General features: G+C 40.7%; 1 protein-coding gene across 1 annotated transcript in view; it reads right to left on the reverse strand.

The window, feature by feature from the left end:
* The window catches only part of LOC120937755 (WD repeat containing planar cell polarity effector), a 480,161-nt gene that overhangs the window by 47,025 nt on the left and 405,617 nt on the right, over positions 1–27,519 (reverse strand). The window contains exon 15 of the mRNA XM_040351220.1: positions 20,006–20,105. Coding sequence (XP_040207154.1) covers positions 20,006–20,105 — 100 coding nt within the window. The remainder of the gene's footprint in view (positions 1–20,005; positions 20,106–27,519) is intronic.

The following is a 27,519-nucleotide window of genomic DNA, read 5'->3' on the forward strand; positions in this document are numbered from 1 at the left end:
ATGTAAGGAGTTAGCTGGACTTTGCAGTCTGGCAATGTGTGACTAAAAGAGAGAGCATTATCAGGTGGCGTTTGACTGGATGAGATGAATTGGTATGGATCATTTTTTTGGGTTGGCTGTTCTGGGTAGTGGAATAACAGAAAGTGAACTTTACTCCACAATGCGATGTCACATGAATCTTGGTAGTAAATGTGCACTTTTTCATGTCTTCATGGGGATCCCGATTCAAGGCAGGCCATGAATATATAAATTGCCAAACTACATTGTCTTAGTAATGAAATGTGTAAATGTAGGGGGCGCTATTGTTCTAATTAGTTTTAACTAAAACAATATTAAAGTCCAGAGTGCTATTTTGACATATGCATCACATATAAATAAAATTAAAATAGTACAGTAATAAAGTGCATAATGTTATTCAGTGCATAATATAATGCAAAAAATAGACAATGGTTGAATGTTTCAATGGAAGTGAGTGAAAGGCCTATTCACCAGACCACCATGACCTCTTTAACTAAAAAGGAGGACTGTAAGCGCGATGTATTCTGAATCAGGAATCCTGCTGGTATACTGGTATGACTGGGAATTTTATGTAGCTCCACCAATGTAGCTATTGTAGCCCAAAAACAGATAAAATCGGAACCATAGCGTAAAACCATTTAATAATATGATATTTTTTTTAAAGATAGCCGAATGGCCGCTTACATATGTTTAGTGCCTATTTCTGTCACTAAGGGATAGTAGCATATAACATCAGGCGGATGGATGTAGCAGATATATGTGAAGTTTCTCCAGTGGTGAAGGTGCACAGATTAAAGTTGAATTGCAATGCACAGTGCTTGGATGAAATGTAACTATTATGTTAACCTTCAAAACATAAAACAGGGCTATCCAGCTAAAATAAGGATTTTGAAGAATATATGATTTTCTTAATCAAAAATGCATAACAAAAATCAAAATAAAATACAGTACATATGTTTTTTTAGTTTTAAGCCAGATTTAGAAATGACAGGCGACATTTAGATACAAGGAGTGAAGATTTTCTCAACTACGTTATGTGGTTATTTCTCATGCCTGTGCATTCTTTTGTAGCTGCTCATTGATAGCATGTTATTCATAGGGAAGTTCATATGGAATCCAGGTAGACAGGCCTTTACAGTCTGTGTGACGTAAAAGCATAGTGGGAGTAACCAAAAACCCATTATGTTGATTTCAGTGCTTCTACATACTTTATATGTGCATCTTACATTGTACAGTGACTGAAAGTTTTCACTCATGATTAGGTGGTGTGAATGTCCACACTACTTAAATGTTTGCAGCTATGAACATCATAACCAGTACTACTAGCTGCCCACAGTCAGCTTAAAAAAATTCAGAGCTCCTTTACATTAGTGTGATGGAGGACCATTTCACATGCGCAGCAAAAACAGGCAGTTGATCTCCATTTTTACTGCCCCCCCCCTACTACCCACTTTTTAATTTTTTTATAAAATCTTTTTTATTCAAGAAAGAAAAAAGGGTTTACATTGTCTTTACAAAAGAGAACACACAAAAAACTCTACATGCACCCTAGGACCCACCTTAATCCTGAAATTGCAGCCATTACAGTATACATGTTGTGGCGCAATGCATTGCTTCACGCCAAATTTAACTCATCGTGCAGAGTTTGACAGGAGATATCACCTGTCCCATTGGGATAAAAAGGATCACACAGTAACTGTGAACCAGCAAATTGGCTCATGGTTTTAGCATAGTATTTCAATACAAAAACCACCCTGTAAGACAGGTGTGCCCAACCAGTGGCCCGGGGGGGGCCACATGTGGCCCCTGGAGCCCTCTGATGTGGCCCACGACCTCCTGCTCTGGGATGGCATAAAATAGAATAGAATACTGTTATTAAAGGTAAGTTTTTATTACTAAAATCACAGTGTGTGTGTATTTATGGGCATATCTGTTCTGCAGTGGTTACTGGGCTGCTTTCAAACTGATCCAAAGGTACAGAGAAGTGCACCTGTGGGTTACCTGCACTGAGCCATAGACTTCTATTACCTGCGAGTTTGGTGTGCTGAAAGTAGAGTGGGCTCTATAGAGCCGAGTTGGCTGCCCTCCACCCACTCCACTCATTGTGGTCCACGACCAGTTACCAAGTCGCTTAAGTGGCCCTTGCTCTTCAAAAGGTTGGGCACCCCTGCTGTAAGAAAAAAGCATTCAGGAGGTAGCAGGTGGTAAAGATGTGTTGTGGGAAGGCAAATGAATGGCACAACAATGCACATACGCATGCAATGCAAAAGTGTGATTTGACCCTTAAAGTACATATGGGTCTGCCTATGTATTTGTAAGAGACTCATTTGGGGGGGGTCAGCTTTAGGGAAAATCTGAGGCCTGTAAAATCACTAAAACTACAAGTTCTAGTTTCAGGACCAGCTACTTTATGAATTTAAGAACTTTTCTTCATAGTTCTGCCAGAATTTTTCGAGAATACTGGGATATATTTTATGGGCCATCGCTGCTTTTTTTTAATAAAATTGTAATTATTGCAATACAGAGTCCTGTCTGTCATTGAAGTTGAGAAAACGTCATGATTAACTTATCGATGGTTTTCCCAACGGGAAAAAGCTTGTCTTGCGTATACATGGTCACACCAAATTCCAGCAGTCAAAAACGCGGTGACATACAACACTACGACGAGCCGAGAAAAATGAAGTTCAATGCTTCTGAGCATGCGTCAACTTGATTCTGAGCATGCAAATTTTTTTTGCGTGTTGAAATTGCATACAGACAAACAGTTTTCCCGCTAGGATTTTTTCCTGACGGGAAAAAAGAGATCCTGCTCTCTTTTTTTCCCGGCAGTTTTCTGTTAGAAAAAGTCAGATGGAGCATACACATGGTCGGGATTCCTGGCCAAAAGCTCTCATCTGACTTTTTCTGATGGGAAAATGTGTGTACAAGGCATTAGGCTTCATTTACACTTTCTTCTGAGCAAGCGCGGGTTTCTTAGCACACACACGCTCTTGAATTTCTCGTCGAAAACCAGCCCGACGAGGAACACGACGAGCAAATTCAGACTCCCGTCGAGGAAAGAGAGAACTTGCTCTCTTTTTGGCTCATCGAGTTCCTCGACAGTTTCCTCGATGAAAAACGTACACACGACCGGTTTCCTCTGCAAAAAAGCTCTCCCACCAAGTTTCTTGATGGATTCTGCCGAGGAAACCGGTCGTGTGTACGAGGCCTAACTGGCAGGATCGCCAGATGTAGAATAAGGAAAAAAATCTTGAAAAAAAAGAAAATTAATGAAACTACCATATTTAAGGAGTAGTAAGTTGCAATATATTAAAGTTTTGTTTAGTGTGTCAGCGCCCTCGGCCCACAGTGCTTACGTGCAAATGCAAATGCATACGTTACTCCCACACGCATGTAAACGGTGATTGCACCACACATGTGAGGTATTGTTGCGAATGTCAGAGCGAGAGCAATAATTCTAGCACCAGACCTCCTGTGCAACGCTAAACTGGTAACCTGTAAAGTACCGTCGTTTGCCGCCATTCAATGGGCAGACACAATTTTAGCCCCTTCAGCCCCGGAAGATTTTACCCCTGATCAGAGCACTTTTTACAATTTGGCCCTGCGTCGTTTTAACTGACAATTGCACGGTCGTTCGATGCTGTACCCAAAAACAAAATTTGCTTCCTTTTTTTCCCCACAAATAGAGCTTTATTTTGGTGGTATTTGATCACCTCTGCGGTTTTTATTTTTTGCGCTATAGACAAAAAAAAGAGTGACAATTTTGAAAAAAAAAACAATATTTTTTACTTTTTGCTATAATAAATATCCCCAAAAGTAAAAAAAAAAACAAAAACAAATTTCTTCATCAGTTTAGGCCAATATATATTCTTGGTAAAAAATTTCAATAAGCATATATTGATTGGTTTGCGCAAAAGTTATAGCGTCTGCAAACTATGGGAAAGATTTATGTCATTTTTATAATTTTTTACTAGTAATGGCGGGGATCTGCGATTTTTAGCGGTACTGCGATATTGCGACGAACAGATCAGAGACTTTTGACACTTTTTTGTGACCATTGGAATTCATACAACGATCAGTGCTATAAAAAATGCACTGATTACTGTGTACATGTCACTGGCAAGGAAGGGGTTAACACTAGGGGGCGATCAAGGGGTTAAATGTGTGTTCTCTCAGCATGTTCTAACTGTGTGGGGATGTGAGTGACTAGGAGAGAAGCCATATTGTTTTTCCTACTCAGTAGGAAGAAACGATATGGATCCTCTGCTCTGACAGCACAGGGATTTATGTGTTTACACACACAAATCCCTGTGCTGGTGCTTGTGCACGCAATTGCGTGTGGCCGGCAGGGATCGTGCTCGCCGGCCACGTGCATTGGGTCCCCTGCCATGCAGTGGGCGCCCTCCCTCTGGTGGCCCGAAAATGGGTAGGACGTACCTGTATGGGATTTTGCCTGGGAGAGCCATTGTGCCCCGCAGTAGATCTGCGTGACACAGTTGGCAAGTGCTTAAGGTGTGGGTGTGACATGTTAGGTATCTTTTTACTCTGCATAACATTATCTTTTACATTATACAAAAAAAATGGGCTAACTTTTGTGTTTTTTTATTATTTAATTTTCCCCAAAGAATTGCATTTGAAAAACTGTTGTGCAGATACCGTGTGACATAAAAAACACCCACCATTTTATTCTATAGGACCTCTGCTAAAATATTTATTTATATATATATATATATATATATATATATATATATATATATATATATACACAGTACAGACCAAAAGTTTGGACACACCTTCTCATTCAAAGCGTTTTCTTTATTTTCATGACTATGAAAATTGTAGATTCACACTGAAGGCATCAAAACTATGAATTAACACATGTGGAATTATACATAACAAAAAAGTGTGAAACAACTGAAAATATATTTCATATTCTAGGTTCTTCAAAGTAGCCACCTTTTGCAGCAGACACATCTCTAGAACTGTTAAGAGGAGACTGTGTGAATAAGGCCCCGTACACACGACAGAGGAACTCGACGTGCTTGGCACGTCGAGTTCCTCGTCGAGTTTTGGGATGAAGCCGCCGAGGAGCTCGGCGGGCCGGCTTCTCCCATAGAAGAACGAGGACAACGAGAAAATAGAGAACATGTTCTCTATTTTCTCGTCGAGTTCCTCGGCGGCTCCATCGAGCCAAAACTGTACAGACGACAGAGTTTCTCGGCAGAATCCGGGTTTTGACCGAGTTTCTCGGTGAATTCTGCCGAGAAACTCTGTCGTGTGTACGGGGCCTCAGGCTTTCATGGTAGAATATCTGCTAGGAAACCACTGCTAAAGAAAGGCAACAAGCAGAAGAGAGTTGTTTGGGCTAAAGAACACAAGGAATGGACATTAGACCAGTGGAAATCTGTGCTTTGGTCTGATGAGTCCAAACTTGAGATCTTTGGTTCCAACCCAGTGTCTTTGTGCGACGCAGAAAAGGTGAACGGATGGACTCTACATGCCTGGTTCCCACCGTGAAGCATGGAGGAGGAGGTGTGATGGTGTGGGGGTGCTTTGCTGGTGACACTGTTGGCGATTTAATCAAAATTGAAGGCATACTGAACCAGCATGGCTACCACAGCATCTTGCAGCGGCATGCTATTCCATCCGGTTTGCGTTTAGTTGGACCATCATTTATTTTTCAACAGGACAATGACCCCAAACACACTATGGGCTATTTGACCAAGAAGGAGAGTGATGGGGTGCTGCGCCAGGTGACTACCTCTTGAAGCTCATCAAGAGAATGCCAAGAGTGTGCCAAGCAGTAATCAAAGCAAAAGGTGGCTACTTTGAAGAACCTAGAATATGAAATATATTTTCAGTTGTTTCACACTTTTTTGTTATGTATAATTCCACATGTGTTAATTCATAGTTTTCATGCCTTCAGTGTGAATCTACAATTTTCATAGTCATGAAAATAAAGAAAACGCTTTGAATGAGAAGGTGTGTCCAAACTTTTGGTCTGTACTGTGTATATATATATATATATATATATATATATATATATATATATATATATATATATAAATAAATATTTTAGCAGAGGTCCTATAGAATAAAATGGTGGGTGTTTTTTATGTCACACGGTATCTGCACAACAGTTTTTCAAATGCAATTCTTTGGGGAAAATTAAATAATAAAAAAACACAAAAGTTAGCCCATTTTTTTTGTATAATGTAAAAGATAATGTTATGCAGAGTAAAAAGATACCTAACATGTCACACCCACACCTTAAGCACTTGCCAACTGTGTCACGCAGATCTACTGCGGGGCACAATGGCTCTCCCAGGCAAAATCCCATACAGGTACGTCCTACCCATTTTCGGGCCACCAGAGGGAGGGCGCCCACTGCAACGTTTAGGGGTTCCAAGTGATTTTCTAGCAAAAAAAATTAGGATTTTTAAATGTAGGAGCACAGGCCCAGATTCTCAAAGGGCTTACGACGGCGCAACGCAATGTGCGCCGTTGTAAGTCCTAATCTGGGCCGTCGTATCTATGCGACTGATTCTTAGAATCAGTTACGCATAGATAACCATTCGATCCGACAGGCGTAAGGCTCTTACACTGTCGGATCTTAAATGCAATTTTTTTTTTCGCAGCTAGGTGTCGCCTCCTTCGTTTTCCCGATCGAGTATGCAAATTAGCAAAATACGCAAATTCCAAAACATACGCGCGGTAGACGCAGTGAAGATATGACGTTTACGTTAGATTTGCGACGCGTAAAGTTGCCCCTGCTATATGAGGGGCAACCAATGTTAAGTATGGCCGTCGTTCCCTCGTCAAAATTAAAAAATTTACGTTGTTTGCGTAAGTCGTCCGTGAATGGGGCTGGACGCCATTTACATTCACGTCGAAACCAATGACGTCCTTGCAACGTCATTTAGCGCAATGCACGTCGGGAAATTTTAGGGACGGCGCATGCGCAGTATGTTCGGCGCGGGAAGGCGCCTAATTTAAATGATCCACGCCCCCTACCCGGATCATTTGAATTAGGCGGGCTTGCGCCGGGGGATTTACGCTACGCCGCCGCAACTTTACAGGCAAGTGCTTTGTGAATCAAGCACTTGCCCGTAAAACTTGCGGCGGCGTAACGTAAATGAGATACGTTACGCCGCCGCAGAGATGCGGCGATCTACGAGAATCTGCCCCAAAGTGTCAGAATTGGCCTAGATACAAAGGGCCAGATTCACGTAGAAATGGGCTACGCTGCGGCGGCGTAACGTATCCCATTTACGTTACACCGAAGCAAGTTTTCAGCGTAAGTGCTTGATTCACAAAGCACTTGCCTGTAAACTTGCGGCGGTGTAACGTAAATCCGCCCGGCGCAAGCCCGCCTAATTCAAATGGGGCGGGGACCATTTAAATTAGGCGAGTTCCCACGCCAAACGTACTGCGCATGTTCCGTCCCTAAAATTTCCCGACGTGCATTGCGCTAAATGACGTCGCAAGGACGTCATTGGTTTCGACGTTAACGTAAATGGCGTCCAGCGCCATTCACAGACGACTTACGCAAATGACGTGAAATTTAAAAATTTGACGCGGGAACGACGGCCATACTTAACATTGGTTAGACCACCTAGAGGGCATGCTTAGTTTTACGCGACGTATCTCTACGGAAACAACGTAAATTTAGAGCGACGGGCAAAGCGGACGTTCGTGAATCGGTGTGACTAGTCATTTGCATATTCTACGCCGACCACAATTGAATCGCCACCTAGTGGCCGGCCTAGAATTGCAGCCTAAGATCCCAAGGTGTAAGTCACTTACACCTGTCAGATCTTAGGGCTATCTATGCGTAACCTGATTCTATAAATCAGGCGCATAGATACGACAATCGTATCTCAGAGATACGACGGCGTATCAGGTGATACGCCGTCGTATCTCTTTTGTGAATCTGGCCCATAGTTATTTTCCCTAATCAAGGGTTAACACAGCACATTTAATGCTGTACTCCTTAACTACAGGGACCTTAAACTATTTAAATATTCCAGTGTGAGCTGCAGTGAAATTCTTTCAAGCACAGTGATGAGCATTCCGCATAGCTTGCTATGAGATACCAAAACCTTCCTTAGAGATGCCACATGTTCTATTTGTGTGCCAAGTTAATATGCACTCAAAGACTTTGAGATGAATAAACAAGGTCATTCTGGGTTGGGCCAAGTTAGATTAAGGTAAAATAATTGTCAAGCTTTCCTGTCAGCAAAGACAGTTTGTTTTGGCGCAAGACGACTCAGACTATACAGAAGATGTTTGATGCAGTACATATACCAGACGCCTCTTTTGTCCTCAGAAGCTTACATAAAGGGATACGGGGATGTATTTGTATAGGAAGACACCTCACTGCACTTTTTTCATGTGTAAATAATATTCTGATTTAACATACTTTCATACGTTTAAGCTCTTAGCTAGCTAACTGGGTGGCAGAAAAACTACAAATAGATCAACAAAAAAAAGACTTGTGCAATGATAATCTATTCATAAACAAAATCTGTTCGAAAAAGGAGAACTCAAATTACAGGTCTGAAATATAGGATTTTTCATTGTTCCCTTGTTTACTTTGGATCTGCCTCTCTTAACACACCTATACGTGGACAGTTGTATACAGGCAAACCCTGAAGATATTGAGAGGAGTTTGCTAAGGGTGCATATTGTAAGCCAGTATATTTTTCTAAGTGTATTTTTAACCATTCCTTTGCAAAACAACCATACAATACTATTCCATGCATTGCTGGCAAAACTCAACAGGGGTTCTAATCCTTTCCTATAACCATTTGAAGCCAAAAAAGTTTTGTTTGGACATATATATTGTAACCTTATACAGTGGATATAAAAAGTCTACACACCCCTGTTAAAATGTCAGGTTTCTGTGATGTAAAAAAATGAGACAAAGATAAATGATGAATACATTTTTCCACCTTTAATGTGACCTGTAAACTGTACAGCTCTGTTAAACAAGAAACTGAAATCTTTTAGGTGGAGGGAAGTAAAAATAAAATAAACTAATATGGTTGCATAAGTGTGCACACCCTTAAACCAATACTTTGTTGAAGCACCTTTTGATTTTATTACTGCACTCTTTTTGGGTATGAGTCTATCAGCATGGCACATCTTGACTTTGCAGAAACAATCCAAATCTGTCAGATTGCGAGGGCATCTCCTGTACACAGCCCTGTTTAGATCACCCCCACAGTATTTCAATGAGATTCAGGTCTGGGCTCTGGCTGGGCCATTCCAAAACTTTAATCTTTTTCTGGTGAAGCCATTCCTTTGTTAATTTGGATGAATGCTTTGGGTCGTTGCAATGCTGAAAGATGAAGTTCCTCTTCATGTTCAGCTTTCTAGCAGAAGCCGGAAGGTTTTGTGCCATTATTGACCGGAATTTGGAAAGGTTCATAATTCCCTTTACCTTCATTGAGGCCCCTGTTCCAGATGAAGAAAAACAGCCCCAAAGCATGATTGTCAGGTCTGCCAAGGAGACTCTAACCGTCCCTCCGATTTCCTGACTGGTAGTCTTCTTATCCAAGTATCAGGTGGAAGGGCGGTTGAGATCCTGCAGCCAGAAATATGGGACCACAATAGGAAGTGAAAACAGGCTATATCAAGGAACAAGCAACTTAGTAGAGAGTGAAGTCAGCAAACCAAGGCAGCAGTCCACAGGGTATACCAGGAAGAGGCATCGGGAACAGGCAGAATCAGCAACCACGATCAGCGTAAATCCAAAGGAGTAGTCCAAGAGGCAAGGTCAGGAACAGGCAGAGTCTGCAACAATGATCAGCGAAATCCAAAGAAGTAGTCCAAGAAGCATAGTCGGGAACAAGCAGAAGCCAGCAACCAGAAATACAATAAGTCAACCTTGGATTCATCAAACCATAAAACATTTTTTTGCTTTTGGGAGACTTCAGATGTGTTTTTGCACAGTTTAGCCGGGCAGTTTAGATACGCTACGCCGTCGTAACTTAGAGAGGCGAGTACCGTATTCACAAAGAACTTGCGCCCTAAGTTACGGCGGCGTAGCGTAAATGGGGTGGCGTAAGCCCGCCTAATTCAAACTAGGCTGGTAGGGGGCGTGTTGTATGGTAATGAATAGTGACCCCACGTAAATGACGGACCTAACGAACGGCACATGCTCAGTATCACGTCAAATTTTCTCCCTAACTTACGCCGGCTCAATGTTTAGTCGACGTGAATGTAACCTACGCCCATCCCCATTCACGGACGACTTACGCAAACAACGTAAAATACGACGCTGTTCCGACGTTTCCGACGTCCATACCTAACATGACTTACCCCTGCTTTATGAGGGGAAAAGTTACGCTGGTCAGACGCCATACGTAAACAGCGTATTTTAATATGCCGAGTGCAAGTACGTTCATGAATCGGCATATCTAGCTCATTTGCATATTCAACGCGGAAATCAACAGAAGCGCCACCTAGCGGCCAGCGTAAATATGCACCTAAGATACGACGGCGTAAGAGACTTACCTCAGTCGCCTCACATTCAGACTTACGACGGCGTATCTGGAGATACGCCATTATAAGTCCTTTGTGAATCTGGGCCTAGGAGTGCAACTCCCATCTTCTTATGCTCCTATGCTGAAGCAGAGACAAGCTACAGGAGCCGGCACCTGGATGATTGGTAAAAGATATGAGGTGGAGCTTTGAAGCAGTGCCATTGGTTTAGTTCAATCTTCGATTTTCTTGGCTGAGGAAGGAGGCGTGGCTTGCCTCCAAAACACCTCCCGACTGACTTTACCCCTCTAAGGTTGACAGCTCGTTCCCCCAGTGTCCTCCAACATCCTTCTAACATCGGAGCCATGTTGCAGCGGCATAGACTGACAGCACTACCGCGTGCAGGACATCACTGCACAGAGCCTTTACCGGTCTCACGCTTGTTCTATTGCTACCTTTGTGAGTGGAACATTTTATGTATTTTATTCTTTGATCATTAAACCAGTATTACACCAAGGGTGCGCTTGGCGCTTCTCATCCCCTCTCCTTCCTCTCCTGCAGCGTGGGTCTTCCTAGCCCTTCTTTGGACATAGCAGCCTTGAATCCCTCTTGGAATACAGTCACCTGTTTCATACACTTCCAGGCAGGGTTTTTTTAACCCTACATCCTGGACATTCTCCTTTTATGAATTGTTGTATTTTAGGCATTGACAGGGAAGGGCAGCGCTGAGAACATTGTCTGTAATTCGTAATTTCCTTCAAGGTGTTACATTCTAATATACAATTTTTGTTCCTTTTCTATTTTATCACATGGTGTTTCAGTCTTCTGATTGGTCTGCGCTTCTTAGGTGTAGACAATGCAAGCTCTGGAATGCATTGTTTTTATCTGTACAACCTAACAAACTATAGTGAATTCACAAAGGTGACAACCTGCCCAGATTTTAGAAAACTATGCCTGTATCTGTCTAAAACAAGAATTTAATGAAATGCTTGACTGCCAGTTGTTTACTATGGCGTTTAATTAAAAATGGCAAAGCCTAGCACAAAAAATGCCTATGCCAGAGAGTCATATACACATATAATTGAAAGCATTCTTTTACAAGAACAGGAGTCATAATATAGATAAACTATAGTGCTGTAAAATACCGTCATCTCCTGCACAGGAAATCAAATAGGAATGAAAAAGCACATCTGAGGCGTGAACTGCAGAGTCGAGTCCTGTGATTTCAAGACTTGTGAGTAGAAATAACCCAGTCACTCCAAATTAATTATGATTACTAGCCTATCACATGTTGCTGTGGGCATGTTACTGTGAGGGTAAAAAAGTCACGTGACAAGTGACGCAACGCGTCGGGGAGGAGCCGAAAGACGACACCCAGGAGATACAGAGCGTGGAGCTTGTTATTGTATCTGATTGTGTTTACACACTGATTGTATTTGACCAAATGTGAGTTATAGTATTTACATCTCAGGCATTATAACCAGCACTAGCATATTGCACTATGTTTCACTATCTCTGGTTTGTTTGAGAGCTATGGTACATAAGGCAATCCGAGAATAGGAACTAATGTGGAAACATCTGAAGCCCTTACTAATCGGTCTTTGAACAGGACTTTATCTAAGCAGCAGGGATCTCTTCAGTGATTACACACTACCAGGACTTTATCCAAATAGCAGGGATCTCTTCAGTGATTACATACTACCAGGCAAGCTCATCTCCACCAGTTTTTGAGGCCTTTTTTATATATTTTCTTTGATTTCTTAATATATTTTGCACATTCAATAGTTTATTGCATTGCATTTGTGACCATTGGATTTTATTAATTGTGTTTCACACTAGAAGGTTGATTTTAGCGCAACTTCACATATTTATTCAATTTTTTTCACAGTCAGAGCACATTTTTTGGGTTGTGGCTTTTATCATTTGTTAATCTTTTATTTATATATTCCTTGGTTGTATTTGAGAATTCACATCAGCGATTGAGTCACTTTATTAATAGATTTTCTAGCTTAATGCATTCTCCCCCGCCCTTAAAGGGGTTGTAAAGGTTTGTTTTTTATTTTCTAAATTGGTTACTTTAAGCTAGTGCATTGTTGGTTCTCTTACCTTTTCCTTCAATTTTTTTTTCTTTGTTTTCTTTGGTTGAATTTCTCACTTCCAGTAAGGGGTTCAGTAAGCTGTTCTAAATTACTTTCTACCGCTCGGATGATGGTGGAAAGCTTACTGAGGAGAAACAGGAAGTGAGAAATTCAAACAAAGAAAAAAAACATTTACAAGGGAAATTGAAGGAAAAGGTAAGTGAGCCAACAATGCACTAGCTTAAAGGAACCAATTAGAAAATAAAAGATGAACCTTTACAACCCCTTTAAACACCTACCTAACACCACTCTCTAACCAGCGCTGTCCCCACCAGTAGACCCACTCTCCTCTCTTCCTACACTTGTTGTCATCCCTGAGACAAGGCGTATCCTCGATATTGGTAACGAGCCTATGATGAGGCCATGTGATCAGCTGTGTCCAATCACAGCTGATCACACATGTAAACAAGGAAATGCTTTTTACACTGACAGTGTGAGAGGAGAGGAGAGCCGATCAGCTGCATTTTCTCACAGGGAAGACCCACACATATAATCAGGGCACTGATCATCAGTGCCCTGATGATCAGTACAGCCCCAACAGTGATGCCAGTCAGCGCCCAGCAGTGCCCATCAGTGCTGCCTTTCAGTGTCCATCAGTGCCTGCTCATCAGTGCCACCCATCAATGCATATCAGTGCCACTAATCAGTGCACATCAGTGCCACCTATCAGTACCCATAAGTGCCACCTACCAGTACCCATAAGTGCCACCTATCAGTGCCCATCAGTCCCATCTATCAGTACTCATCGGTACTACATATTAGCGCCTCATCAGTGCTGCCTCATCAGTGCAGCCTATCAGTGCGCCCCATCAGCGTACATCAGTAAAGGAAAAAAATCACTTATTTACAACATTTTCTAACAAAGAAAAACTTTTTTTTTTTCAAAATTCTCTGTCTTTTTTCATTTTTATTTAAAAAAATAAAAAACCCAGTGGTGAATAAATACACCAAAAGAAAGCTCTATCTCTCTAAAAAAAAAAGAAAAAATGTCATTTGGGTACAGCGTTGCATGACTGCGCAATTGTCATTCAAAGTGCAACAACGCTGAAAGCTGAAAATTGGCCTGGGCAGGAAGGGGGTGAAAGTGCCTAGTATTGAAGTTGTTAAACAAAGTCCTTTCCTACTTGACAAGCAACCAGAGTTAAAGTCTTTATTTTTGTAACAAAAGCAGTACTGTGTTGAAAAAAAATAAGACCAGATCCCCTGTATTCTATGAGCTATCTATCCCTGCTCACTGTCATGGCTTAAGGAATGAACGGTGAGAAGATTTAGAAAATAGGGAGTGATATATATGGTTGACATTAGTGACATCTTGGTACAAACTGTTCTATCAAGTATTACAATGTTTACCAAACTTTCATCAGCTGTACATTATTGCTGGATACTTGCAGTGTTCATGGGCCATCTATATCATTAATTATTAACCAAATGTTGCCATTTTTTAAAATGATCTAATAACTGTAGTCACCTCTGGTAATATTGCCATCATTTACTATGTGTATCCATCATCTACACTGTCAAAGCTAAGATCTTCAGCTGGTCATCTGCCAAGAACCCTCTCTTTACAATCTCGACAAGTCTATATACTGTACTTTTAAAGGTTCCATTCTCATGAATTTTGAGTGCGATGTATCAGTTTCACCAAAATCACTTTTCAAATTGAATATTCTTTAGTAAAATCAATCCCGCTATGTCAGTCCACATTAAAGGATCCTATCTGACCAGTGTAAAAACTGCAAGAAAGCCATGTATTTGCTTAAAGCGGGGTTCCAACCACAATTAGCATTTTTTAAATGTATGTCCTTTCATCATGCGTTTTTATTAATATAAATCCGGTCACTTACTATTTTACAATCCGCCGCCGCTCCGCATAGTTATTCAAAAAAGATAGTTTATAAAACTATGTCCACACCGTTGTCATTTTGCTTGTGGGCATTGTGAAGCCCACAAGCACTTACTTCCTGGAAGTCTTGGATGGGTAGTGATAATTGGGTAGCGCACTGCATCCTGGGAAATGATGTCACACATTTCCCAGGAGCATTAGAGGGAGATGATGTCAGGATCCTAGGTAAATCCAAAGGCAGATTTCGTGGGACTGCATAGCAACAGGCATTTCCAGATGAGTAAAAAAAAATTTTTTTTTTCTTTTTTAGATCCAATGAGCACAATAATGAAAAACATTTTTGGGGATGGAAACTCCACTTTAAGTTTTAGCAGGCAGTCTTCAGCTGTATTGTGCAGATTGGAAAATAAATCTAAGCCCTGTTTAAGTGTAGTACAATATGCATGTGATTATTATATCAACACATTTCATTCAATAAAAACTAGAATCAACCATTACAAACTTTCTCTAAATGTTCTGGAAACAGACGAGGATGACATAACAAACCAATACAACTAATAGTGCAAAACCTTGATATAAAATGACAACATTATAGATTATAAAGTATAGTGTTGATTCATTGCACTCTGTTACTCTCTTGATGTCCCATCAAAGTGTCTTTAGAATTTTACTAAGTGAGATGTCAGTAAAAGATAAACCTAAGTCACAAGGTACATATTCATTAGATAAACATCTGACTCATGGATGACTAAATATATTTCTACATCTAAATGTTGTTGGATCATGACCAATAAAGTGCTGGAATCCAGAAAACCCAGTTAGAACAGAAGGAATACATTAACATTACAATAGGGCAAGCCATAGATTAAAAAAAAAAAAAAATCCTTCCCACATGAGTATAGCCACGATCGTTCGCGAAAACAGGCTGGTTGTACAGAAGTCCATTAATAGTTTGACTTGTGTACAGCCATGATGTCCATACCCTGGACTGAAATTCGACTGGTCCCTGCTGAACTTGATGATTTTTGATCTATGTATGACCAGCTTAGGACAGATTCTGGGCTAAACTACAGCTATGTTTGATAATAGTTTAGTGATTTCTCTTAAAGCAGACCTTCCCCCCCTTTACTAAAAATCACAGCAGCTTACAGCTCTGCATGCTGATGGGACATATTCCACGTCCTGGTTTAAGGAGGTAGAGGGAAATGGATATATCTGCCTTTAGTAAAAATGACAAGAATGGGGAGGAAAAGAAAGATAATGTATGCAAAGCACAAAAAGACTGCAATTATCCACCAGTATCTATTTGTACAGTGTGATTACTAAACATTTTTAAACTTACCTTTGTTGTAATTTTTATGATACGGGTAAAATTCCTCCTTAAGCGGCAGTCTACTAAAAACTGATACTTTTGGTAGATAATGAAGACCTGTTCACACGGTTGATCACAGTGCCGTATCAAGCAGCCACTAGTAGTTAAAGTTCCAGCCACTTCCAGGTCACTGTCTTGTGGTTGTTTAGACAAAGTGTTTCATGGCCAATTTCTCTTTCTCAAGCCTAATCTTCAGTGTATTTGTTAGTGGAAAAAAACAGGAGCAAGGGTGGGCATGAGCACAGACAACTGCCGGGAGCTGACTAATGCCCTGTACACACGATCGGTTCGTCTGATGAAAACGGACCGATGGACCGTTTTCATCGGATGAACCGATCGTGTGTGGGCCCCATCGTTTTTTTTCCCATCGGTGAAAAAAAATAGAACCTGTTTTAACATTTTCTGATGGTTAAAAAAACGATAGAAAAAAACGATCGTCTGTGGGGAAATCCATCGGTCAAAAATCCACGCATGCTCTGAATCAAGTCGATGCATGCTCGGAAGCACTGAACTTAATTTTTCTCTGCACGTCGTTGTGTTTTTGTGTCACTGCGTTGGACACGATCGGATTTTTAACTGATGGTGCGTAGGCAAGACTGATGAAAGTCAGCTTCATCGGATATCTGATGAAAAAATCCATCGGTCCGTTTTCATCGGATGAACCGATCGCGTGTACGTGGCATAACAGAGTACTGCATATACACACAGTATTCCTGATAGTGCAAGAACCGTAGTAATGATAACATCCATGGGAACTGCGTTATAACTGGTTGTCATTAGATGTTTACTTCCTTTATATGGCTATACCTCACAACATTGGCATCAAAGCTCTATAATAACCCCAGCATGAATATCAAACAGGTCTGCTTTATCATTGATTAGAGGAATTTTATGAAAATCTGCTCAATCCCTCCTGCGGGGCCATTGTCTTCTCCTGATGTGCGGCAGTGAGGCCGAGGGACACTATTCCCCCCAGGAGAAGACAGTGATTATTGCTAGAGGCTATAGCAGCTGCTAGGGATAATCGCTGATACATCAACTTGGTACATTCAGCCTGCCCATACACGTTCGAACCTCAGCCGGTTCCTGCTGAACCGGGTATGGACTGCTTAAGTGAAAACAAATTCTAGCAAATCTACACAAAACAACTTACTGCATAAGTATATAACCCCTTCAGGTTATAATTTAGTAGCTGCACTTTTGGAAGCACTGGGATGAATCTGTCTCTCAGACTTGAATATTTGAACACCGGATTTTCCTATTCCTCTTTTTAAAACAGCACCAGTTTTATTAGGTTGCATTGGTATCAGTGGGTCCATTGAGGGCACATGGGCACTGCCCCCTCTCTCCAGCCACCCCTTCTATGTAGATAGATTCATACATTGCGTGAATCTATCCATGGCCGCCGCCATCTCCTATTCAGGCGTCCGGCCTCTTTTTGGACGCCGGGTGCCTGAACTACAGCAGCGGGGGGGTGTTTTGAAGCACCTGATTAGAGACATATTTGATGGGCACAGAGGTGGCATTTGATGGGCACAGTGGTGGCATTTTATGGGGCACAGTGGCAGGATTTGATGGGGCACAGGGCAGCATTTGATGGGCACAGTGGGGCACAGTGGCGGCATTTGATGGGGCACAGTGGCAGAATTTGATGGAGCACAGTGGCAGCATTTAATGGGGGAAAATGGCAGAATTTGATGGGCACAGTGGCTGCAATTGGTGGCACAGTGGTGGCATTTAATGGGCACAGTGGCGGCATTTGATGGCACAGTGGTGGCATTTGATGAGCACTGTGGCTGTGTTTGACGGCACAGTGGCTGCGTTTTCTGGCACAGTGGCTGCAATTGATGGGCACAGTGGCTGCAATTGATGGGCAAAGTGGCTACATTTGATGGGCACAGTGAGGCTGCAATTGATGTTTTTTTTCAGAATTTTTCAGTTTGTTTGCACCCCCCAAAAAATGTCAGCACCAGCAGCCTCTGATGGGTATCATAGGTGAACAGTCTTATTGTATGTCCATCCATAAATTCTCTTTTGGATTGAGATCTGAACTCTGACTGATTTTTATGTAGTGCATTATGCTTGGAGTAAATGTCTTCCTGGAAGACAAATCTTCTCCCCAGCCCACACTAGTGCCCCCACAGTACACAGCTTTATAATGAAAAGCCAGTGCCAGCGGGGGACCCCAGAAAAGGAGGTACAGGGACGCTCTGTGCAATACCATTGCATAGAACAGGTAAGGTAATACATGTTTATTATTTTAAGAAAAAAAAATATTCTGCCTTTACAATCACTTTAAGGTTTTAGAGCTCAGTACAGTAACCTCATCTTCACTCATTGGCATAGGCGTGCGCACAGGGTGTGCCAGGGCACACCCTAATCACCCCGTGTGGTGCAAATTGCACCGAAATATTATTATTATATGTTAAACGTGCACTAATGCACAGAAGAATACAGCATTAAATGGCACATAACACACTGAAATATACAAGGTTAAACGTGCACTAATGCACAGGAATATGCTGCATTAAACGTGCAGTAACGCACAGAAATATACTGCGTTAAACGTGCACTAAAACACAGAAACAGACCACTGATATTCCACCAAAAGCTCCCTAATGGGGCTCCTAAAATAAAAAAATATAATAAAAAAAAAAACTACTGACACTGTCCACTGCCCTACTGCCACCAATCTCTGCCCTACTGAAACCGTCCACCGCTCTACTGACACCATCAGTATACTGTATTCACACATGCACACACATGCAAATAAGTTTGCGCTTTGGGGTGCACACCCTAATGCAATAGGCTGCGCACACCTATGCTCATTGGTAAATGTATCATATAAGAGAAACCTTGAATACCAGATTCACAAAAAAACAATGCTAAAGAGAAGTAGCAAGACATTTATTAGCAGAAATAAATTAAAACAGAACTAAACTTTAATCCAATATTCTAAATCTGCTTTAACTGTCTGCTATTAATTATTTTCTTTGTGTACACTGCCTACAGCGCATGCAATTTGTACATTCCTAGCCCATTCTTAGCATCTGTAAGAGGGCACTGGGATGATGTCACTTTTTTTCATCAGAAATATGGGGATGATGTAACTTTACTATGCATACGCAGGAGTTTCATTATTGATGGCTGACCAATGGCTAAAGAGATACATTTTTTATAGAAATAAACTATAAAATATCAATGAAATGGTATTGGAACCCTGTAGCGTTAAATAAAACAAATAGTGGACAAACAGATGTTTGTTGGAGATGTAAGGCGGAAAGGGGGACTATGGACCATATTTGGCATGAGTGTCATATGGTGATAAAATTCTGGAAAACAATATATGAGATATATGAAAAAGTGTCGGGAATAGAGAAGAATCTAAATATAGATATCTCATTGTTATCCCTGATGCCAGAATCAGAGTATTAAGACGGATATTTTTTATCATATGACATCAGCAGCTAAAACAATAATAGCTCACAATTGGAGAGAAAACATAAGCCCAAACATAGCAGATTGGATATGTGAAGTGAACGAAATACAATATTTTGAAAGACAGATAAGAGAAGAAGGATACAAAAATAGTCAATTGCCAGAATTATGGCAAAAAAATGGATGAATTTCGGTTCTCAAATAGAATCAAAGAATATTTATAAATTAAAAATCCGGAACAATGTGAAGGGTTATTGAAACAGGAATTTAAAATGAGTATATGGAAAGGGAAAGAATAGAGGGGGTACAGGTTTTTTTTTGTAAGGGTGATGGTGAATGAATGCGTGAAAGGATGAATGAGAAGGTAAGATAGTAGAATATATGGAGGCACATATGGTAAGAAATTTGTGATAAATGTGGTTTATAGATATTAATCAGATTCTGTACATTGAATAATGAGTAGGAATATATATATATATAGAATCTTGTTTAATTGTCATTTTCTTTTTGTATTTAAGAAAAAAAGAACCAATAAAAATAAATTGAAAACAAAGAGATAAGTTGTGGGGTGTGGAAAAGAATTGGAGAAGATGGCAGCTAAAGTGGACCGAGGAACAAGGGGCACACTAGGGGGAACATTTGCCATAATGTGCAGATTTAGGTTCATTTTTAGGGCAAACTGGAAAAAATGATTCACCCACACCTTACCTGTTACTTGAGGTAACTCTTTTCCCACTTTGTGAAGTTAAAGAGAGGTCAACAAATGCTTCATTTACATCCTCCATTCTGTCCACTTGCAGCAAAGATTCTGCATATAAAAATGAAAAAAGTTAGAGTTCTCTGAAAAATTTAAGTTGTTTATTTGGACTTATAATTCCTATTATACAAATGCATATAAAACAGTGAAGACACAGGTAATTTAGAAATTGTCCTATGTTAGTTTTAATCTAAAACTGGCATTATATATCCAAAGTATGGCAACATATACTGTAATTTCTCTCCATCTTCAATGGTCAATTGTAATTTTAGATTGTCAATAATGGGCTTATGACGCCTGCCATTGTTCAGAAATTTTGGTGAGCCAAACATATGTACATTATTGTCTGGGAGGGGTAGTCATTCTAGGGCTTTGAGGTTATAATGCTGATCAAATCCGATTCTTACAAAATTATGTCATCATGTGCAATAAGAGCTTTCTGGTAGACATAAAAGTCAACAGGTAAATGTATATAGCCAGCAAGCATATTACTCAGAAAAGGTTCTGAAAATACATGGTACCTTTGAAGTGACAATGTTGCACATTTTGACATTTGTGAAAAGTTCTTCCGAGCATCAAAGTGGATCAATTTCGATGACATGTTTAAACTGCTAAATCTTAGTAATTGATGCCGATTAATCTGACAGTTTCAACAACTTTTATGAGTCACTGTTCAGCATTCAGGTGTAATGCTAAAAAGGTAAATCGTTTATAAGACTCCTAAACATTATGTATGGATTTCATGTATTCCTACATATTTACTATGCCCCATATAAATATGAAGTTTTAGTTGTTAGTATTCAAAGAAACTAAAATGTGAAACCAATAAAATGGTTAAACCCTAAAAAAGTAGCGTAGTTTTCTCTTTATGACGAGCAATCGAAAATCTCTATTGGAAAAATATGTGCTGAATATTACCATTGGTGACCTCTGCTTCTCAAAATTTTATTTTTCAGGCAGTATAAATAATTTTGTGGCTTCAAAAATCCTATTGAAGCATATCCTGCTTATTAGAAATATGCACATAATAAATGCTTATGGACTAGACACAATTGCATAAACAAGTATGCGTCAAAAAATATGAAGGTAAAATCAGAACTCTCTACTTGCTCCACGTCAGTAAATCATAATTTCTCAACTTACCAGTAAAATCCATATCTTGGAGTACAGTACATGAAAAAAGATAGTTTATAAAACTATGTCCACACCGTTGTCATTTTGCTTGTGGGCATTGTGAAGCCCACAAGCACTTACTTCCTGGAAGTCTTGGATGGGTAGTGATAATTGGGTAGCGCACTGCATCCTGGGAAATGATGACACACATTTCCCAGGAGCATTAGAGGGAGATGATGTCAGGATCCTAGGTAAATCCAAAGGCAGATTTTGTGGGACTGCATAGCATCAGGAGATACACCGTCGTATCTCTATCTGAATCTGGCCCAGTAAGTCTAAATTTTGTAGGAAGAAATAGGCAAATCATATGGAACAGAGAAAAAGGACCCGTGTCTTGTACTGTACACTAAAAACAGATTTGACTTGTAATTCTAAAATGCTTTTTTTTTAGTGATACAGGACACAGGATTTTTTGTCATTAATGCCCAAAAGCAAACCAACTGAGAAATTGGCAACACAACAAACACTAACAGGCCTGCATAAAAAATGGGCCTTGACAGAACTCAGAGAGCAGCTGATAGCACTTTACTCCTAAAACTGGCATCAGAGAGGCAGACAAACAAAAAGGAGCAACAGCTGAGAGATCAACTCAAATAGTATGTACCACCTCCGACCAATGGAAGGAAAATGTCCAGAAGATGTATAGGCGCAAGACAGAGAGAAGCTGGAACAGAGTCCTGGTCAAGGTGAGTAAAGAAGAACGCACCATACGAAGAAAAGAGGCCATAGACTCCAAACAACTTTTCTTTAATGAAAACAAGAAGGGCTCCCTTACTGGTGAAAACCACCAACTTGAAATTCGGCAAGTAGAAGCAATGGTGATGGGAAGGCAATCACACAAGTTAAGCTAGTCAAGGGAAACATTTCGGCCAAAATATCTGAGGTAGTCCAAATGGACTAACAGAAACCAGATTGAAACCCCACAGAATCAAGACCAAAAACCCCTACACAAAATGCAGTGTTAGTTAGCTTTTAGATTGTAGGGTGGGAATGAAGAGTCTGGAACTTGTTAAGGCTAAGGAAAAGCAGGACTGAGTCTAGAATCAGGCTTGGATTTTCCACAAGATGCAATGTTTCCAGTACCAAATTCATGGAGAGTTAGGGGCAGATCCACATACATCTGCGTGGGCGCAGCGTATGTGAGATACGCTACGCCGCTGTAACTTACTTTGCTATTCTTTGAATCCTGTAAGAATTTGCGCCGTAAGTTACGGCGGCGTATGGTATCTCTCGCGGCGTAAGGGTGCGGAATTCAAATGCGGCGAGTAGGGGGCGTGTTTAATTTAAATGAAGCGCGTCCCCGCGTCGAACAAACTGCGCATGCCCCGTCCGTCAAAACTCCCAGGGTGCATTGCTCCAAATGACGTCGCAAGGACGTCATTGTTTTCGACGTGAATGTAAATGGCGTCCAGCCCCATTCACGGACGACTTACGCAAACGACGTAAAATTTTCAAAATTATACGCGGGAACGACGGCCATACTTAACATTGAGTACGCCATCAGATAGCAGCTTTAACTATATGCCGGAAAAAGCCGAAACGGAAACGACGTAAAAGAATGCGACGGCCACTCGTACGTTCGTAGATCGTCGGAAATAGCTCATTTGCATACTCGACGCGGATTACGACGGGAACGCCACCCAGCGGACGTCGAAGAATTGCATCTAAGATCCGAAGGCGTACGAAGTACGCCTGTCGGATCTAACCCAGATGCCGTCGTATCTTGTTTTGAGGATTCAAAACAAAAGATACAACACGGGAATTTTGAAATTACGCCGGCGTATCAATAGATACGCCGGCATACTTTCTTTGTGGATCTACCCCTTAGGATTTATTGGAGCTCAGTAGTGTCTGCACAGTCTGAAGGACATGCTTTCAGAAGAAGTTTGTCCAATATCCCACTGGTGAAGTAGAGCAAGATTAGGAGATAGCATATTGGGAAGACCCAAGGTGCTGTGGACACTCAGAAGGAAGGACCCCACTTGGAAAAAAAAACTTTGCGTGCCCAGTAAAGAGACCAACAAAGTGTAGAGGAGCCAGAAAGAAGGGTAAAGGCAAGAGGCCTTCCCTTCCATGAGTTGTACAGAGGTCAGTAGGTCCCCCATATGGGGGGGGAGAAACAACCAGCCTGTCGATTGTAATGTACCTGATGTAACCAGTATGGGGCTGCACTGAAGCAAAGTCTGTCAAACCAAGGCAACCAAAACCCAGTGAAAGACTCATAGTCATTAGATCAGTATTAGAAAGAAGCTTACTAAGGCCTCAGATTGGCCTAGAACAGCAGATGCAAATAACTCTAGGCTAGGAGATACGACCATATCCTGAACCAATGCATCAGAAGGAATAGGGTACACCTCTGCATACTTGTTCTGGAAGCGGGAGATAGGCAGGCTTGGTCCACATGGCAAGATGTCTGGTATTACATGAAGGATTTGAGGCAGCCTGTATTCACAAAAGATTTGTGGTAAGTTCTCAGAGTTGCCAAGTTCCTTTAAAAACTGAGTGTACCTAGAATTATTGCTGTTTTGAAGCCAAAGGGTGGTCACACCAAATATTGATTTGATTTAGATTTTTCTTCTGTTCACTCACTTTGCATATTATACATTCATATAAATAACTTGTTCACAACAAATGTTGCTGCTGACCAGTATACCAAAGACCTACATGGTCCCACAAGCGAGTCAGCAACAGCAAAGGTCACTCACAGACCAATTACAGAAAGAAGATAAAGACATGGATAAGCGAGTTTAGGGTGGAGAAACTTGACTGACCTGCATAGAATCCTGACCTTAACCCAATAGAACACCTTTGGGATGAATTAGAGTGGAGACTCGTCCAAAATCAGTGCCTGGCCTCACAAATGCGCTTCTGACAGAATGGTCAAACATTCCCATAGACACACTCCTAAACCTTGTGGTCAGCCTTCCCAAAAGGGTTGAAGCTATTATAGCTGCAAAGGGTGGGCCAACTCAATATTGAACCCTATGAGCTAAGACTGGGATGCTATTAAAGTTCATGTGCGGGTATAGGGAGATGTCACAAAACTTTTGGCAATATAGTGTATATATATATATATATATATATATATATATATATATATATATATATATATATATATATATATTTGTGACAGATCAGTGTGTATGTTTTTTTGAGAGGTTCTCCACTGGTGAAGGTAAAAGGAGCTTCACTGGGACAGCAGACTTTTCCTGCAGGGTGTGTGTTGGTGGCAGGTCATGTGGTTCATTCATGTGATCGTTTATCCTATCATTACTGCCTTCTAAATACCTGCGCAAGCAGTGGAAAAAATTGCCCCAATCTGTAACAAATGACAATTACATAACTTTTAGCATGTCTTACAAACACCCACTTACATCTATTTTTCTCTGAGTGAGATAATTACAACAAGAATGAACAAAATGTATGTAATCAAAATTAAACAGGAAGCTGAAATACAATTAAAACAGTGAAAGTAAGTGAGTGGGTTGTGCGCTTTACACAAAGGATGCAAATCTAACTAGAGCAGACTACAGAAATAATCAATGCATCTCCTAATGTAATGATTTTGATAATTGCATAATGTAACACATGAACAAGTCTGAATGCATTTGGTAAAAAAGATAAAGAAATAATTATTACTAGGTCTACTGCCCATTTACATGATTTTAATCTTCTTAATTTATTCAAAAAAAAGGTTGCAATTTGTGTTTTGCAAAGCGGTGAATCAAAGCGCATCAGTCTTTTCTTTGGAAATCTGGATAAACTGCGCAGAGAAGACACATACAACTCCTTTGCAGCTGTAACATGGAGAGACATAATCAAAAGGATTCAAATATGCAAACTACATTAATTGAAAAGAAACAAAGCAGGCAGCATTTTAATGTGAATAAAGATGCCCGTAGAAATTAGATGGATGTCACCCAATTTGGCTATGTTTGGTATAAACTAGAAACTGTTGTATGTCTATGGCTTTCTGTGACCTCTGCGGTCACCCCTTGTTACACCATCTCCAGGTAAGAACTGAATGGGTAAAATAGTCCTTCCATAAAACATACGTTTGTACCAGAATGCCCAATGATAGTTTCCAGGTATAGGCGTGCATGTTTTAGCCACAGTACTCCTAATAAGGGCCTACTTGGCAGATAGATCTTCTAACAAACATCTCCTGTATAGGAGAACCTTAATGCCTCGTACACACGGTCAGACTTTTGGATGTGCAGGAGTCTACTGTGAGTTCGTCGGAAGTCCGACGGAAAGAAAGAGAACAGATTCTCTAAGTCCATCGGACTTCCGACAAAAACGTCAGATGGTGGCGACACACGGCCGGACTTTCTGAAAAAAAAAAGCCTGTCTGACTTTTTTCTCGGAAAGTCCGGCTGTGTGTACGAGGCATAAAGAGAACCAGTCATGAGTGGGCTTATGCACAAATCTAAATAACCAGTCTAAAGTTGGGTACACACAATAAGAAAATTGAAAGAAAAATTCCACACAAGGAATGATGGTTCGATTTTCGTATAGTGTGCACATAACATTCGACATCAGATCCAGACTTTCCAAATTAAAATTTCTGGGACAAACTCCAGATTTAAATAGTGGAAAAATGGATATTACCGCGCTTATCAAAGGAGGGGAAACAGAGAGGGGAAGAAAGGGGGAGGGGAAATGAAAGTGATGAGAAGTGGAGGTACAGCTGCGGCACTGGAAGGTGTATCAAACCATAAGCAATTGAAAATGGGGAGGGTAGTGCTGCGCTAATCAGTGGTGAATGGATAAGTGAATAAACAGGTGGGGGAGGGGAATGAAAGTAGGTGTAATTGAAATGAGGAGCAATATAGCCCAAATGGCATCAGCATAAAAATAAATATAAATGATCAGTGAACAATAACAGTAATGGTGCAAATCATATAACTACACAGGTTCCTCTTAATGTGATGAAATACACTATAAGTAATGGTGCAAAAAAATTTTTCAGGTAACTGTGCTAAGTGACACTCCTATATTGGTGATAAACAGTCCATCAACAGAGTTTGAAAAATATTAGCAAAAAATATAAGTACAATTTCAAAAGTCCAAGAAAGCAAAAGTGCAAGTGTAGGTCCGCAATATGGAGTGAGAGGAAAATGGGTATCCAGTGATCCTTTTAGGGTAAGTAAGGATGTCCCCTTACCTTACTGCTGTAAGGTAACAGCATATAGATCCAACCACATTAGATGGTTCACTCGATGGGCTCTGATCCAACAACGGCAGGTCCTCCTTGGGGTTCTCGTCCCAGATTGGTCAGTTTCTCGCCCCAAAGAAATAAAGCATCGATGGTGTGATACCGTTTTAAAAATTTTTAATTCTCAAAGAAAATAGACAGGGGTACTCACATAATCCAAAATACAATTGAGCATGTAAAAAAGAGGGGCAATCTGTCGCCAACGTCACCTCCGATACCTCTCAGTGGACTCATGCGCATTCGTCACTATCATGTGACTTCCTCAGGAAGTCTCCACTGAGAGGTATCGGAGGTGACGTTGGCGACAGATTGCCCCTCTTTTTTACATGCTCAATTGTATTTTGGATTATGTGAGTACCCCTGTCTATTTTCTTTGAGAATTAAAATTTTTAAAACGGTATCACACCATCGATGCTTTATTTCTTTGGGGCGAGAAACTGACCAATCTGGGACGAGAACCCCAAGGAGGACCTGCCGTTGTTGGATCAGAGCCCATCGAGTGAACCATCTAATGTGGTTGGATCTATATGCTGTTACCTTACAGCAGTAAGGTAAGGGGACATCCTTACTTACCCTAAAAGGATCACTGGATACCCATTTTCCTCTCACTCCATATTGCGGACCTACACTTGCACTTTTGCTTTCTTGGACTTTTGAAATTTTACTTATATTTTTTGCTAATATTTTTCAAACTCTGTTGATGGACTGTTTATCACCAATATAGGAGTGTCACTTAGCACAGTTACCTGAAAAAATTTTTTGCACCATTACTTATAGTGTATTTCATCACATTAAGAGGAACCTGTGTAGTTATATGATTTGCACCATTACTGTTATTGTTCACTGATCATTTATATTTATTTTTATGCTGATGCCATTTGGGCTATATTGCTCCTCATTTCAATTACACCTACTTTCATTCCCCTCCCCCACCTGTTTATTCACTTATCCATTCACCACTGATTAGCGCAGCACTACCCTCCCCATTTTAAACTCCAGATTTGTTCTCATATGTTAACAGAACTAGTGATTTTCGTATGTGTACTGTTTTAGCGCAAGAAAAATTGGATACGA

The sequence above is a fragment of the Rana temporaria genome, chromosome 4 (genome assembly GCF_905171775.1).
Source record: "Rana temporaria chromosome 4, aRanTem1.1, whole genome shotgun sequence".
Taxonomy (NCBI): Eukaryota; Metazoa; Chordata; class Amphibia; order Anura; family Ranidae; genus Rana; species Rana temporaria.